General features: G+C 37.6%; 2 protein-coding genes across 4 annotated transcripts in view; both read left to right on the forward strand.

Annotated features, from left to right (window-relative positions):
* LOC309493649 (NLR family CARD domain-containing protein 3-like) overlaps nucleotides 1–16,042 on the forward strand; it is a 69,605-nt gene that overhangs the window by 32,270 nt on the left and 21,293 nt on the right. The gene's annotated exons all lie outside the window — the stretch shown is intronic.
* LOC309493853 (caspase a-like) lies at nucleotides 3,493–10,835 on the forward strand. 3 transcript variants are annotated; one of them, XM_082163122.1, is made up of 6 exons: nucleotides 3,493–3,764; nucleotides 4,016–4,535; nucleotides 5,513–5,768; nucleotides 5,859–5,941; nucleotides 6,149–6,258; nucleotides 10,125–10,835. In XM_082163122.1, the coding sequence occupies exons 2-6, from the start codon at nucleotides 4,473–4,475 to the stop codon at nucleotides 10,138–10,140; spliced, it is 528 nt and encodes a 175-aa protein (XP_082019248.1). In that variant the 5' UTR covers nucleotides 3,493–3,764; nucleotides 4,016–4,472; the 3' UTR covers nucleotides 10,141–10,835. The 3 variants fall into 3 exon arrangements, 2 of the variants coding, with proteins under 2 accessions (XP_082019248.1, XP_082019247.1); XM_082163121.1 differs by lacking the exon at nucleotides 10,125–10,835 and adding an exon at nucleotides 6,522–6,770 and having other exon boundaries at nucleotides 5,859–5,902; XR_014204057.1 differs by lacking the exon at nucleotides 10,125–10,835 and adding an exon at nucleotides 6,522–6,770 and having other exon boundaries at nucleotides 4,016–4,674; nucleotides 5,859–6,258.

The raw sequence follows: 16,042 nt of genomic DNA on the forward strand, positions 1-16,042 counted from the left end.
TATTATTCCTCACAGCGCTGCGAGACAGTGTAGACAAGTACAATGATCTGAATAAACTTGATGTGTTTTCTCGAGCTGATGTGGGCGTTTCATAGGATTGCAGGATCGCCTCAGTCATTTGCGTTTGAATAGCGCGGGCTCTCCGTGGGCGGAGTCACATTAAAAATAATTAGCTGAGATGAGAACGACTGACATCTCGCTCTTTTCATACAGATTACATAAACTGAGAATATTTGTTTTTTATAAAAGTTACTTCATTTAAAAGAAGAGAATTCAAGCTTCATGCCCGTGTGTCTGAGTTATGGTTCATTTTCGGGCGCGTTTCAGAATTGACTTCACTGACAGAGAGAAAGCAGAACTCACATCATGTTTATTTTTCTTTATTTGGCAAAAAGCACAACACTTTGTTTTTATTGTGAGTATACACAAAAATAATACACGCTTAACAGGATCGATTGATGTATGAAACTGGTTTGTAAAATCAAAGTCAACAGAGTATTTGGACTCTCGTTTCAACTGATAAGAAAAAAAACGAGCAAATCACGCCCGCGCGATAGCCGACCTCAGGGGGTTAAAGCCCAGATATACTTTAAAAAAGAAGTTATTTTTCCATTCTCTGCTCAGGATTTTAAATTTTGAATAGGTAAGCAAAAGGTATACTGTTTTGGTGTTTAGATGAGTATTTACATATTTAATGCATGTTATGCTCTCAGTAACACAACAAACACAAAACAAAAATGGCAGTAAAGGAAAGCATAGGGATGGGAATATGTTTGCGCCAGCTCTGAAATTGTGTATACATCCATTTTTACTGAAAGTATATCGGTGAATCACTTTGTTGTATTCCTCTCTTTGGATAAAAGTGTCAGAAATTATCAAATGTAAATCTAAGGTTCATTCAAGTTATACAGTATTGCTAGTGCTCTGAAACGCTGTTTTGTTTGTCATTTGTCAGCATCAGCAGGAGGAAGAGTCAGAGATCAGAGTCTCCAGAACCCAGCAGTGTGTCTCTCAAGAGTAACACATCCATGAGGCAACCCATTGGACTCAGTGATGGACCAGTGACCTCTAATCCTCCGTTAGTACAAACATTTACTTATTAATTTACAGCAGTGCAACTCAGATATGAACTGAATCTCTGTTAAAAAACACTATGTACTCTAAAGTTTACAAGATATGCATTCTGGTGACTGATATATTTCTGATGGTCTCCAACAACCATCAGCTGTGTTTACACTTGCATTTACATTACACTGAGATCCGATCATAATGTGTCCACAACTACCTTTGGATCAAGACACACGTCAAATAGGGGCGTACTCACACTAGGCATGGTTGCCTTGTACCAAACCTGAGCTACGGTGTACATTTTAGGACATCCTCAGACCTCAGTCATATAACGAAAAGTTCTCATGCTTTAGGTCTCAGGAAAAACAAAGTCAGGTGTTATGTCTCGTACAATTAAGCATTGGGCAAAACAGACTCAAAACAAAAAGGTATCGGATGAAACGGCCTCAGTCTAATTGATCCATGCCCAAGCCCGCCTCTTCAAGCAGGCCCGGGCACTATACGGAGTGATTACACTATTCATATGATCCATACTTGGGGGTCAAATGTGCTCTGGCACGGTTCAGATTGCCTAATGCTAGTACACCCTAACATTCCCATCACAAACGTGTTTAAACTTGTCTTTTCATTGTACATGTGCACATCCGGATACAGGATGCATGTTAATGTCAAGTGATAAACGCTACCATTGTAATCTCTGTCATTGTTTTTATTTTTTATTTTTTTGCTGCTCTTTTTTAACTTTATTTCAGGAGGAGGAAGAAACATGAGCTGATCAGATCTGTGCCATCCACTACATCCTACTATCAGATTCACCATAGGCAGAACAAAACTGAAGCAGCCCTGCAGACACACACATTGGGGACTGAAAACCTGCAAAGAGTCAATGACCAGCACAAAACCAGCATGAAGAACAAGTATGAGAGATTATTTGAAGGAAACAAACTCCAAGAGAATGAAACCCTCCTCAACAGGATCTACACACAGCTCTACATCATAGAGGGAGAGAGAGAAGGAGTGAATGAAGAACATGAGGTTTTACAGATGGAGAAAACAGCCAGAACACAACACTCACAAGACACTCCAATCTTCTGCAATGACATCTTTAAAGCCTCACCTGAACCAGGATGTGAGGAGAAAGACCAAATCAAGACCGTTCTTACTAAAGGCATCGCTGGAATCGGGAAAACCGTCTGTGTGCAGAAGTTCATTCTGGACTGGGCAGAGGGAAAAGCCAATCAGGATGTAGATTTCATGTTTGTGCTTCCATTTAGAGAGTTGAACTTGACAGGAAGTCATCAGTACAGTCTTCACAAACTTCTGCTGGACTTTCATCCTGAACTTAAAGATCTGGACTCAAAGATTTATGAGGAGTGTAAAGTTGTGTTCATCTTTGATGGTCTGGATGAAAGCAGAAGTTGTTTTCAGATGCTCAGAAAGTTTCTGATATGACTCAGACTTCATCAGTGGGTGAGTTGATGTCAAACCTCATTAACCCTAGGATTTATCATTCTAAATCATTTCAATATCAGATATAATACAGGTTTAGTTTTTTTTGTTAACTTTTAAGTCATTTTTTAAGTCGTTTTTTTAAAGTAGTTTTTTAAGTGTTAATTTTTTTTTTTTTTTTTTAGATAAAGTTTGTTCTTTTGAAGAAAAAACGTACTGTGACAAAAATAGTATATTGCAAGTCTGGAACAATTTGGATTTACATTTAAAAATAAACTTTTTGCCCATTGTTCTGTAATGGCATTTTAAACATTCGTACTATATAGTAATAAAAGGTCTGAATGTGGCAATATTTTAATAAAATAATATAATATGTTAATGGCCTGTTTTTGCTTTTGTACACACAATATATGTATATGTATATGATATAAAGGTCTATAATTATATATATATATATATATATATATATATATATATATATATATATATATATATATATATATATATAATGATAGACCTTTATTAGATATTGAAATGACTGATTGCAATGTGTGCCAGATTAATGTATAGGCCTAGACCATGCAAAACAGATTTTTTTCCTCATGATTACAGAGTTTGATTTGTTTAATAATGTAGCAAGTCAAAATTATTTATACGTTTTGCTTTGATGATATCTCTCGATCAAAATATTTTACATGCCGAATAAAAAAGGACGGTGGGGCTCGGGTACAAACCAAAAATGTAGGCCTGATTAATTAGTAATTAATTCAATTAATTGCATAGTAATATTTGCTTGGAAAAACAAATTAACCTTTTAAAAAGACATTTCATTACGTTCATGTAAATTAACTAATATAGATCAACCCAAAAGTTTTGTTTTTATAAGTCTGATAAATTGATATCCTGTTGGACGACTCGATGGTCCCAGATCAATCCCAGATCTAAGACTGTTTTGTCCTTTTTCTCCCAGTGACTCAAAATGGCCGCCACTAAAAGAGTGATGACTGAGGCACTTGAGGAGCTTGTTGAAACAGATCTCCAAGAATTGAAACAGCAGCTATGGAGTGGAGAGACGTCAGACATCAGCCCTATTCCTCTAGAAAAGCTGGAGAAATCTGACTGTATGGATGTGGTGGATTGTATGGTACAACAGTACAGTGAAGATGCGGGCAGGATCGCAGTCCAAGTGTTGTGTAAAATCAAACAAAATGATCTTGCACATCGCCTTGAGTTGAAACTTAAGGAAGGTAAAGAAAAACCTGTTTATACTGGTTTAAAGACTATGAGTGTAATGCTCTAAATTATTTAGAAAAACAAGCAAAGAGAAATGTACATGAATGGGACATTTTTCTGTACTTGAACATATTATTCCCAATTTTATGTTACATATTGTATTAGAAAGGCAGAAAATATATTTAGTGCAGACTTTCTATTGTTCTTTGTTCAATGGGCGGCTGGTACATGATCTAAAACATGATGTGTGTTTTTCTGTCTTCAGCTCATCCATCTGTTCAGGAGGAGAGCAGAAATGCTCCAGTGTCTGTGGAGGAGCAGCCAGTCCAGTCCAGTCCAGTCCAGTCCAGTGTGAGTCCAGTCCAGTCCAGTCCAGTCCAATGCGAGTCCACACACAATGACTCCATGCAGCCGACAGTTGAAGATTGACATTCTTACAAGAGAGAAAAAAGAAGCCAGTATCTCTGTTTCAAATCACTTTTGACTGATTTTTGACATGGATCAGTGTTAACTCTAATGCTCCTCCTAAGATACCCAACTCTAATGTTGCTCCATACATTGGTTCTGTTGCTTCTGCTTTAATTCTGTTCGTTTTGGATTGTGTTTCATAGGTTTATATCCCAAAGGAAAAGTCTCAGAGGAAACGTTTAGCTCTGCTAATCACCAACATACAGTTTGAGCACTTAAAACACAGGGCTGGAGCAGAGAGAGACGAGGAGAACATGGAGTGGCTGCTGAAGGCTCTGGATTATAGTGTTGAGAAATACACAAATCTCTCTGGAACTGTGCATACAGCCTCATGAAATTAATATTATTTATATAAATCAGTGAAAGTCTTTGGGATGTGCTGGAGGAGACTTTACAGAGTACTCGACTTTTGCATTGTCAATACAAGATCTTGATGCACCTCTTAATGGAAATAAGGTTTGTGATGTTATGTCCTATACACAAGAACTTCCCAAAGACTTTCACTGAGATTTAGCTCTGGACTCAGAGGAGCCGATTCATGTGTGGAGATGATTCTTCCAACCATTCTTTCACAATCTGAGCCTGATGAATCTTGACATTGTAATCCTGGAATATGGCCATGATGTGTCTTCATACATGTTTGTTTAAAGGTGCATTGCGCAAGTCTCTGAGTTTTTGCAGAACTATGCCCCCTCTGGCGGCAAGCGAAACTGCAGCCAGAAGTGTGCACGCTCACGGACAAAAGTTTTCTTTTTTTTATCTTACGTGGAGTTTGCGTTGGTGTTTGAAATGAACTACAAGCTGGTCTCTTAGAATCCATCTTCTACGGAGAATGGTGGCGAATACACAAACCTGCCAGACAGCCAGGTGAGCGTGCCGTGAACGCGCATGATGTCACGCCCAGTCTAAAATTCCGGCCCGAATCCCTCTTATTTATTTTACTTTACAGGATTATAGAGACAATCTCAGTGATCAGAGAAGGGCTCATTCAGCCCATCAGGCAATTGTTTAAGCATGTATGGGTTAGAAAACGGGTATTTTAACATGAAAAGTTGCTTAATGCACCTTTAAAGAAATAAAAACCACACACTCCATTGATTGGGTTAGAAGAACTGTCGCCAAACATATAACATGCTAGAAACATAATAATGAATAATAACTGCAATAATGATCCAATCATATACTTTTAAGCATTTGCCTATTTAAAATAGCGACTTTTTTTGTTTTTGTTTATATTTTTTTATTATATATACAGTATATATATATATTTTTTTATTTTATTTTTTTTTTACAGGAAATAGATATAGCAATCAAGGACCACGCTGCACGTTCTGAACATGAAGACTCGGACAGCACCTTTGTGGTTATTATGTCTCACGGGAAAAAGACCACATATAGTGAAGAAACCATTTTAGGTGTCAACTATCATGAGAAGGAAAACCCCGATGATTACTTTCGTGTTGACGACATCTACTTCGATCTGAACTCAGAGAAATGTCCTGCTCTGATTAATAAACCAAAGGTTATTCTGATTCAAGCCTGCAGAGGAGGTACGACATTACTTCATATTGCTATTTCCCGTTTTCTCTTTACCTTTTTCTTTATTTAGTACTGTATTGTGTGTCCATTTCTCTGTCCAGATCACCCAGGAGGTGTTTACTGGTGCTCTGGTCGTTGTGTGCACGTGAGCAAAGATTTCGTCTGTTTTATGTCCAGCCCCCCGGTCAGTTTACTGTATGTGACATGATTGCTGACATGAGATTAATTTGTAGCTCGCACATGTGTTTGTCTGTTCACGAATGTCTGGTAAAAATTATTAAATGAATGATTTGATGTGCGACACCACTCAGATGTGTGACAAATAAAACAGTGCAGTTGTTTGTTTGTTATACATATAAATGCTTAACTTACCATTGATTTATCCCCACAGGTATCACTTCGTACAGGAATAGTATCAAAGAATCTTTTGTTGTCAACTACATCGTGGAGGTGTTCTGTGAAAGGGCTCATAATGATGACATCATGGAACTGTTCAGGAAGGTAAATAAAGAAAAATTTTTGTTGCTTATTATAATTTGTAATTGTGTCTGCCTTTGAAAATTGTTAATTAATATTGTTTGTTCAATACCTATTTTGTCTGTAAATTTGAATTCAATAATTTTTTTTTAAATAAATAAAGACAATTTTAATTGGTTTACTTTTACAATGTTTTGATTTTTATAAAGAACAGTACTCGGTTAAAAATAATATAGGACCTTTTTTCACTTTCAAATAGTTTTTTATTTTATTTTATTTTTGTATAGGTCAGCTCACGCATGGATAACGACCCACGTTTCCCACAGCAGTGCAAAATATTGCCAAGTATAGAAAGAGTCACGCTTACAAAAAAATTCTACCTGTTCCCTGGACTTTGAGTATGTGGAGGTTCAATCAAAATTAGAGATATTATCGGCCGATATTAGGCATTTTCCAAACTATCGGTATCGGCATTTATAATGGCCGATAAATGAATATTTAAAAAATAAAATAAAAGCGGACGAAACACCCTGCAACCATGTTATGAGTGTTGGCGCTGCATAGTTTGTCCACCAGAGGGCACTCTACAAGGAAGACTGCTAACATCAATGAGCTTGGAAAGCACAACAAACTTAGGACGGTGACACACTGGCTGCGTGGGTGAGCGTATCAGCTGCGTGGCGTGTCCGTTTTTATTTCGGCTCCCATGTTAACAGGTTAGAGCTTGCACACTGCCTGCGTGACACGCCGGAAAACGCGTGCATAGAAATAGAACCGACGCCTATTTTTCACGCGACACGCAAGCGTCTTGGAAGCGTTTCCAAGCAAAATTGAATAGAAAAAGATGTTTATATGACATTTTGACACGAATACATATTATTAAATGTCATTTTGATGTTTGAAAGTGTCTAGGGTTTGACATAAATGCAAATTTAAATGCAATTTAAAAAAATATTATCGATTTTCAAATACTGCACCTGTCAATACAGAATTAAATATTCTATAGCCTATATTGCTGTCAACACTGCCGACGTTGTCTTTGCTGCTATAAATAAAGTAATGATTACTGTATTTCTAACTAGCATATCTGTAGTTCCAGTCCCTGCATTGTAAAACGTAAGTTAGGCGCGAGGAGTGAACGTTTAGACATAGAGAAAAAGTATCAAACATAGCCTGTGCATATGTCCGTAACATGTAGGCTACCACTCGTCTTTTATTTACATCAAAAGGCAGGTAGGCGTGTGTGACATATGCCAGACTGTAGGCTATAAATAATTTTGAAAATTGAACTATGCCCTCATTAAATTATGGAATAATTAAAAAGAAAAATATTAAAAATAGGCCTATTTGTGGAAAAAAACATGTAATATTTGAGTTACATAAAAGCTTTATATTTGTTTTCTTCCTAATTGTCCTTGAAATAGTGGTCAAGAACCCCCCCACCCCCAACACAAAAATGGTTTGGCCACTGATCAAAATTTGATGTTGTCATTTCATTTGAAGTTCAATACGCTCAAAATGTCCGGTCAGCACAAGTCCGGTGCTCAGAAAAGGAAAGAAAAGAGAAGAAGAAAATAGAGGCCTGGGAGATTTTCTAAACAAATATTTTAAAAAAATCAAAAGCGGTGACGGTGAAGCTGGAACTAGTAAAGTCGACGTAGAGCAAGGTAAGAAACAGCGCAGCCAACGCTTACGAGCCTTGTCCGGCCACCAAAGCAAATTTTTGTCCCGCCAAAGCCTTATTTGATCGGTAAGTGATGTAGAATGAATGACTGCTGCGCCTGACAGGGCGATAACGAGCAGAGAGAGAGAGAGAGAGAGAGAGAGAGAGAGAGAGAGAGAGAGAGTGTCCCGGCCGCGCGCGCGCACTCTCACGTCTTCAAACAACACGTCGAGCGCTGTCTTGCTCTCTCTCCCTCGCGCATATTAATCAAAGTCAATTCACACGATAGCAACATAGACTGTAAAAAATAGGATAGTAAAAGGTTGGAAGACCGCAGTTTCACGTGGAGCATTTGGAGATTTCTCTTGAATTACCGCGGGGTGTGAATTATGCTATTAAAAAAAAAAAAACGTTGCCTTATCTTCTTTAAAAAGCGTGCCGCACATTCAGCTGACATAAACCACAATTTCTGTAAACAAAAAAACCTATTCAGTGATGAAATGTTTTCTGTGTTGACACAAATCTTGTGCGAAGTCCTAAACTGCCGAGATAATCACACAATGCGTGCTGTAATACGAATGATTCCTTTGAACCATTCACTTTAATGAAGGGTTAAAACAACTGATCTGTCCAACACTGAATTGGTGTTTAAAAAAAAAACAAAAAAACAAACAAACAAAAAAAAATATCGGTAACACTTAACAATAATCTTCCATTTATTAAACTCTAGTTAACTACATTAGTTAACATACTATTAATAAACTGCACTTCTACGGCATTGTTTATATCAATTTTAATTTTAATATTCAGGCTACTAATAGCCTACATTATTGAAATCAAAAGTTGTATTTGTTAACATAGAGGAAGAGCAAGGGAAAAGGAGAGATCTGGGCGCGGGGGGCCCCATCTAAGATTATCTCGTCCCGGGCCCAGGCAAGACTGTCAGCTGGCCTGAATAGCCATATCTGTGTATCCACTCTCTAGTTTATTTTAAGATATTGTTATTCACACTGGTTTTTGCATTTAATGTTTGTCCATCTGGAACTTTTATTTGTCATGAGCTCTATATTTTTAGAAAAAAATATGATTCAACAACACAAACTCTGTTTTTACTCTGCAAATTTGTTTTCCTTTCAAGTAAGCTATAGCCTACAAGTTATCCTGCTTTTTGCCATGGCTTGCCATACTGCCCAGAACAAACAATATTTTGTCCACACAAGATGTTTAAAAACCCTGCATGTAGTTTTTGTGAAGACGAGCGCATATCTTACAAAGGCACATCTATCTATCTGTCTCTCTGTCTCTCTGTCTGTCTGTCTGTCTGTCTGTCTGTCTGTCTGACTGACTGACTGAGATTCCTTTGAGAAAAATAGCAGACCACCTTTTTTAAACTGTTATTTAAAATGATGGTCTGCTATATTTCACAAAGCCCATTTGTGTGGTCGTTGGCGTTATACGAGAATGACATTCTGAATATGAGCCTACTGTAAAATTAGCTGGCTTAAAAATGCGGATTGATCAGTGCAGAGTTATTACAGACGCCTCCCGATGCTATTTGTATTGGAATTGTGTAATCACAGATTATGAACATGTTTTCAGAGGTGGACAAAGTACACAACTTCCTTACTTGAGTGAAAGTACAGATACTCCTGGTCAAATATTACTCTGTTACAAGTAAAAGTTGTAAAGACCGATAGAAGTACTTGTTTTTAAAAGAACTTAAGTATCAAAAGTAAATGTCAATGCATTGTTTTATTATTGTTGCATTGTTGTGTGTAATACTTACAGTACCTTATGCCTCTGAATCTATGCCTGCCTACCCTCATATCAATATCACATTTATTTCTAGAACACAGTTCCAGTGGTGGGATTGAATGTTTTTGGGCTTTTAGTATGAATATGTTAGCCTTCTATAAGCTATATCATGGTACAGTTCATCCTATTATTGATTTTTATTTCCACTTCCCTTTTATCCAAAGAGATATTTGAACTATTTGCACTGTATTTCTCAATGGGAAATACATCATGCTAAAATAATCTGTCATATACTGTGGTTCACATTATTGGGTTCGCTTACAAGTCGCATCAGCACGAATTACGTGACCAGTGACATATTTCTGCTTCAAATATTGTGTGTAGTTAACAGTGAGAGGTGGTTTCAGACATTATTTTATTAAAGTGCATTTGTCCGTGCCGCACTCGTACTGACTCTTATTCTGCCTAACAGAAAGAAAAGCTCGTAGCTTACTGAAGGCGGAGCGTTTTGACCCATCAGATGAAAAATCAGTGTCTGAAGTGAGTTGTAGTTTTTGTGTTTCTGCTCGTCTCTTTTTCTGTTCTCTTCTTTTCTTCAGTGATTCTGCTTGTTAACAGGCTTATTAAGGCTGAGATGACTCCATATTTAATATACACAGATTTTGAGGCTCAGATAAGGTCCAGTTCAGGTTTATTTCTTTGCTTTCGGCTGACATGTTGCATTCCTAAGCAGAGGTGTAAAGTGAAAGTGAAAGTGACACGTGACGGCAAAGTATGGTAACCCATACTTGGAATTTGACCTCTGCATTTAACCCATCCAAGTTAATGCACACACATTAGGAGCAGAGTAGTGAGTAGTTAACACACACACACACTGCAAACGTGGATACACACACCCAGAGCAGCGGGCAGCCTTTGTGTGGCGCCCGGGGAGCGATTAGGGGTTAGGTGCCTTGCTCAAGGGCACCTCAGTCATTTCCCACCGGCTCTGGAATCAAACCAGCAACCTTTGGGTTACCAGTTCAACTCCCTAACCACTAGGCCATGACTGCCCCCTGCCCCCAAGTCAGTGGGCCAGATCATCTTTCCACAGGTGCCAGATGTGGGCCGGATCTGGGACATCAGTGGGAGCCAGTTTTACTCATTAAGATATTTATTCATGAGGGAATAATTCGATTTTACAGTATACATGCTATGTAGCTCACAGACTGTGTATATCAGCATAAATTTATAGCTGTACAGGAGAGTTATGATGCTTACCTTCCAAGGGGGATCTGAGAAATGAGAAGAGATTTTAGGTAAGGCAGGTTTAATAAAGTACTTACGTACACCAACTCATTTAGTGAAGATGGTTTGACTGTCTCAGTCACATAATGTGTAAATAATAGATTATGTTATTATGACATAATGTGATGAGGTTTTGAATTTCTAATGATATTAATGTTTTATACGTATAATAAAAAAGTAATTTGAGCACCATTTTCTTTCAGTTATATATAGTGTCATGATTCTATATGTATTTGCCTTGCATGTGGTTTAGCATTAAAGGCTTTTATTTAAACATTCATTGGCTTTAACAAGTATTATTTATTGTTTACATACACAGCTGAAAACTCAGATACTCACCAGGCCGGACAACAGGAATGAACATGCCATCAAACAAATGAGAGAACGGACCATGGCCTGAAACGACATAAAGGTAATGAGTTTTAAATTACTTTTCAATTTGACCTTTAATAATTTAATAATATAATTTTTTTCATATATTGACTATGAGACTATGAGAAATTATGCTTAGTTTTGGTGTGTATTTGGAGTTTATAAAAAACTTTAATGTTGGAAAATTCTGTCAAACAAATAATAGAACAAACTGAAAAGAATTAATGATACTTTTTAAACCACTTTCTAGTTATAACTTCAGGGTGTCCATAGCACTTTACTGGCATGAAAATAATGTCTTATTTAAATACACATTTGCTTCATTTTCTACATGCATAAAATAATAACTTTTTTCTGTTTAAAACAACATATAAAGCAATATCAATGAAATACACACCTGTCTGTGCTTGATTTCTTCAAAGATTTTCGGAGTAAATATGCAAATGTTTGTGCGACTCACCCATGTCATGACACAGAGCCGCGATCTGAACACACAGGAAATCTTGTTTGGTAATGTTGAGTTCAGGCTGATTCTCATCAAGACTTCTGAGAAGACATCCTGCTAAATACGCACACACACACACACACACACACACACACACACACACACACACACACACACACACACACACACACACACACACACACACACACACACACACACACAGTAGCGAGGATAAATGCTCCGAGTTCATCGCCATTAAAACAAGAGGAAGAAGAAGAACCTGAGAATTTGATGATGCTCTGCGCCACTAGAGGGAGCGCGATTTTCACATGTGGGTGGAGTTAAAAACGAAAGTAAAAGAGAGAAACTACTACGCCATTCGGAAGCATTTAATCTATTAACACTGGGATTTTGTTTTAAACACCGTTTTATGTAAACGGCTACATATTTATTGGTAAGTTCAGCAATTATTCTGCATGTAACCATCTAGTCAAAGTGAGCTAGCTGCTATTTGGTTTTGAGTTTCTTATCTTTCGACGGTTTAAAGTTTAAACAAACAGCTCAGAACAAAATGGCGCAGGCATCGACGAATATGCTATTTATTGAGACTTGTTATGATCTTTTATCTTAACGAATGTGGCATTAATGTACGTACAGTAATTAGCAACAACATTTGTGAACAGTATGATGATCGTTGATTCTGTTATTTGATTCATCGTTGTAATGACTCACTCATTGTTGTAATGACTAAAACTTAGGTAAAGTTGGATTTATATTGCATATTCGCACATTCGCGGACTTCCGCGTTCAATAACTCGTGAACTAAACGTTGTTGCTACAGAAAACACCTATCACATATAACTACAGATAAAACACCAGAAGCTACAACATAATTTTCCTCAAAACGATCTTTCCTTCGCACTGGACAAAATACATTATCTCTATGCGCAGGCTGCTAAGAAGGGACCATCTGCAAAGTGCAAACCCGAAGGAAAGCTCGTTTTGAGGAATATTTAAATATTAAAACAATGTTATTTGTGTAGTAACAATATTCAGCTCACGAGATATTGAACGCGAAACTCCGCGAATATGCAAATATAAAACCAACTTTACCCAAGTTGCAGACTTGATCATACGGACCTCAGTACCATGCACAGCACCATGAACATAGTCAAGTAAAAAAAAAAAATAATAATTTGCCAACCAGGGTAAAAATAGTTTCAGGTTTGATATTTGCTGCATATTCACCTAGACTGCTTTAGTGTACTTTTGTGTAGGCTACTGTACATACAGTATGCAAATGTTTTATGTAAAAGTTACAGTAATTCACCAAAGGGATTTTTTTCATGTTCCAAAGGTAGTGCTTTCCTATTGACCAGACTGACATACTACAGGTGGAATTTTGACAATACCTCCTTTACTGTACGTACAATAAACAAATAAGTTTAAGAAAAAATTACTGTAATTCACCTAAAGTATTTTTTCATGTTCCAAAGGGTGTAGGGCTTTGCTAGTGACCACACTGACTTACTACAGGTGAAATTTTGACAATACCTCCCTTACTGTAGTATAGTACAAACATATTATTATTTAAAAAATACTGTAATTTCTCCATGTTCCAATGGTTATAGTATGTTCCTAGTGATCACTCAATTAACTTTGATAAATGTATTAGGTAAAATTATGTATTAGAACTGCTGTTCCTTGCAGATATTTTAGGTTAATCATATTTTCAACGTTATAAATAAGCAACACCCTTATTGTAATGATTCAAGTTAAGTTTTTGTTATGAAGTCCTGAAGAAGTGGATTCTGGAACACACTGCTGCTTCAATGTATATCTAAGGAGTGATTATAATCAAGGTATTAATCAATAGTTTTCCTTCTATATATCAAATGAGTTGAATGACTTCTCTAGGCTTATGAGATTTTACTTTGTTATAGAAATTACCGGTGTGATTATCGAAAATGTTATTTCATGTATCCTTTAAATGTCTGTATTTGATATCTGAGGCAGAGTCCTGCACGGGTCCATTTTTGGAGACCCGCCCCCGCCCGTACCCGCAAAGTTCAGCACCAGATCCGACCCGTCACCCGTGATAATATCAAAATTAAATCCGCACCCGCCCAGACCCGTTAATATTTGGCCCGTTACTAGGGCTGTCAACGAATATTCTAAATTCGAATATATATTCGAATAGTTTTAAAAAAACGAATTTCGAATGTGAAAATGAATATTCGAATAATGTGGAAAAACGGTTGAGGCGCGGCTGTCTGCTTTGCGAGTGGGGACAGGTCACAGGAAGAAGGCGTTAACGTTAAACAGAAACATTACTAAAGTGTAGGCTACTGTACTGACTGAATAGATATTGCATGAATAAGGTAGGTTAGATACAGCAGTTTCATGCACTGCAGGCTTCCACTGGTTTGATTATTTACCGTTTCATGTCAAGGAAAAGTTCTATGTTTAACACAGCACAGCTCGCTCGGAGCGTTCAATGTCGGATTCGCGTCTACCGCGTCCAGTTGGACTCTTGAACATTTTGAATCCATTCGCGCGTCAAAAGCAAAAGTTTGAAGCGAAATTGAAATCACTCGCGCCAGACGCTCCATTCGCGTTTGGTGTGAACGCAGCTGTCGCAGTTGGAGCGTGAGGGCGAGAGAGAGAGAGAGTGCCTGCGAGTGCGAGTGAGCGAGCGAGAGAGAGTGAGGTCTGCGGTCTTGGCCATTAGGTGATTTACTTGTTTTTGTGTAGGTAATACGTTGTCAAATATGTTTAAACTTAAATGAACTACCTATACAAGTAGTTTATGTCTCTTTGTATAAATTGTTCCTGTTATTGACGTAATGCGCGTCATTGACAAAATGCGCAACCAGATGTTCGAATAGTTCGAATATTCGTTTGTTTTTTAGAGGGAATATTCGAACGTCATTTTTGAGCAATTTTGACAGCCCTACCCGTTACCCGACCCGTGCCCGCGATAAACCACACAGGTGACGCGTTCATGTAACATAAGGGTGCGCTGCCAATAACGCACCTAAAAGCTGTCACAAAGAACTTGGAAAAGTAATGATTATTAATAGGCCTATGTCAAATATATCAATGAGATATTTCAATTGTTTATTAATAAGCAAGTGTTTTCTGTGTCAAAGATGACGATGCTGACTCGCGATCTTCGCAGTAGTGAACGCGCCAGAGAGAAATGCACATTTCATACGGATTATAAGCAGAGAACAGTCTGTTTTCTTTCGTTTTGAATTGTTTTGTTTAAAAGTACACATTTCATGCTTTCTATTTCTCAGGTCTGTGAGGCAAGTAGCTTATACGTTGAGTTTCGGTTCATTTAAGTTCATCAGTTCACGCGCGGGCGCCTCCGGCCGTGTCCTGATTATATTGCCTGCCTGCTATATTTACTTATTTATTAAATCCCGGAATTTGGTAGATGAAACATTGATTAAAATTAAGATACAATTAATACAAAACGAAATTCACTTTAAAGAAAGGCTGAACAAACTTAATGAAGTGGTCAAAATCATGTCTGCCCACTCCATTTGTCTCACGATATTCGGGATCATCTTATCTTATTCATGCTTTTCACTTTTCATATAATCAACATGAAATATATAAAACAAATTATATTATTTTATTTAAACATAAATATGAAACTAAATCGTTTTTTAATGACTGGGCTACAACACATAGGCCTATTAGCCTACAGTACAGAGACATTTAATGTCGCAACTTGGTCGGACTAAAAGGGGAGAAAAAAATTAAATTGGGTCGGTCCTAAATTGACAGGGTCGGTCGGGTTACGGCAAACAAGATTATTTTTAAGGATGGCCTGACTAAAACACATATTTTCGTATGTGTAATGCTGGTAATTTAGACAAATATTGCACATATTTTTCTTCCGCTACCCGCCCGCAAGGAGTTCATTATCCGTCCGCGTCCCCGCCCGTGAATTTTAGGAATGTCACAATCCACCCGTTTCAGCCACTTTTATGCGGGTACCCGCGGATACCCGCGGGTACCCGACCCGTTGCAGGACTCTGATCTGAGGTGTAACGTAAGGGTCTGGCCCATGCTAGGAATGCAGTAACAGTGCTTGCTCATTTAGCCTGGCTTCCAGAGATGAAATGATGAAGATGACTTCTTTAACAGGTGTCACTACATCCATCTGCTTTTCTAGGCTACCCTGATAGCAATGGTCTCAGGAGTCATTGAAACCTATAGTTGAGAGACCATTTCTTAGTTAAAGTCTTTACTTTACAGTTAGATTTAAAGTA

The sequence above is a fragment of the Leuciscus leuciscus genome (assembly GCF_965113295.1).
Source record: "Leuciscus leuciscus genome assembly, chromosome: 3".
In the NCBI taxonomy this organism is placed as follows: Eukaryota; Metazoa; Chordata; class Actinopteri; order Cypriniformes; family Leuciscidae; genus Leuciscus; species Leuciscus leuciscus.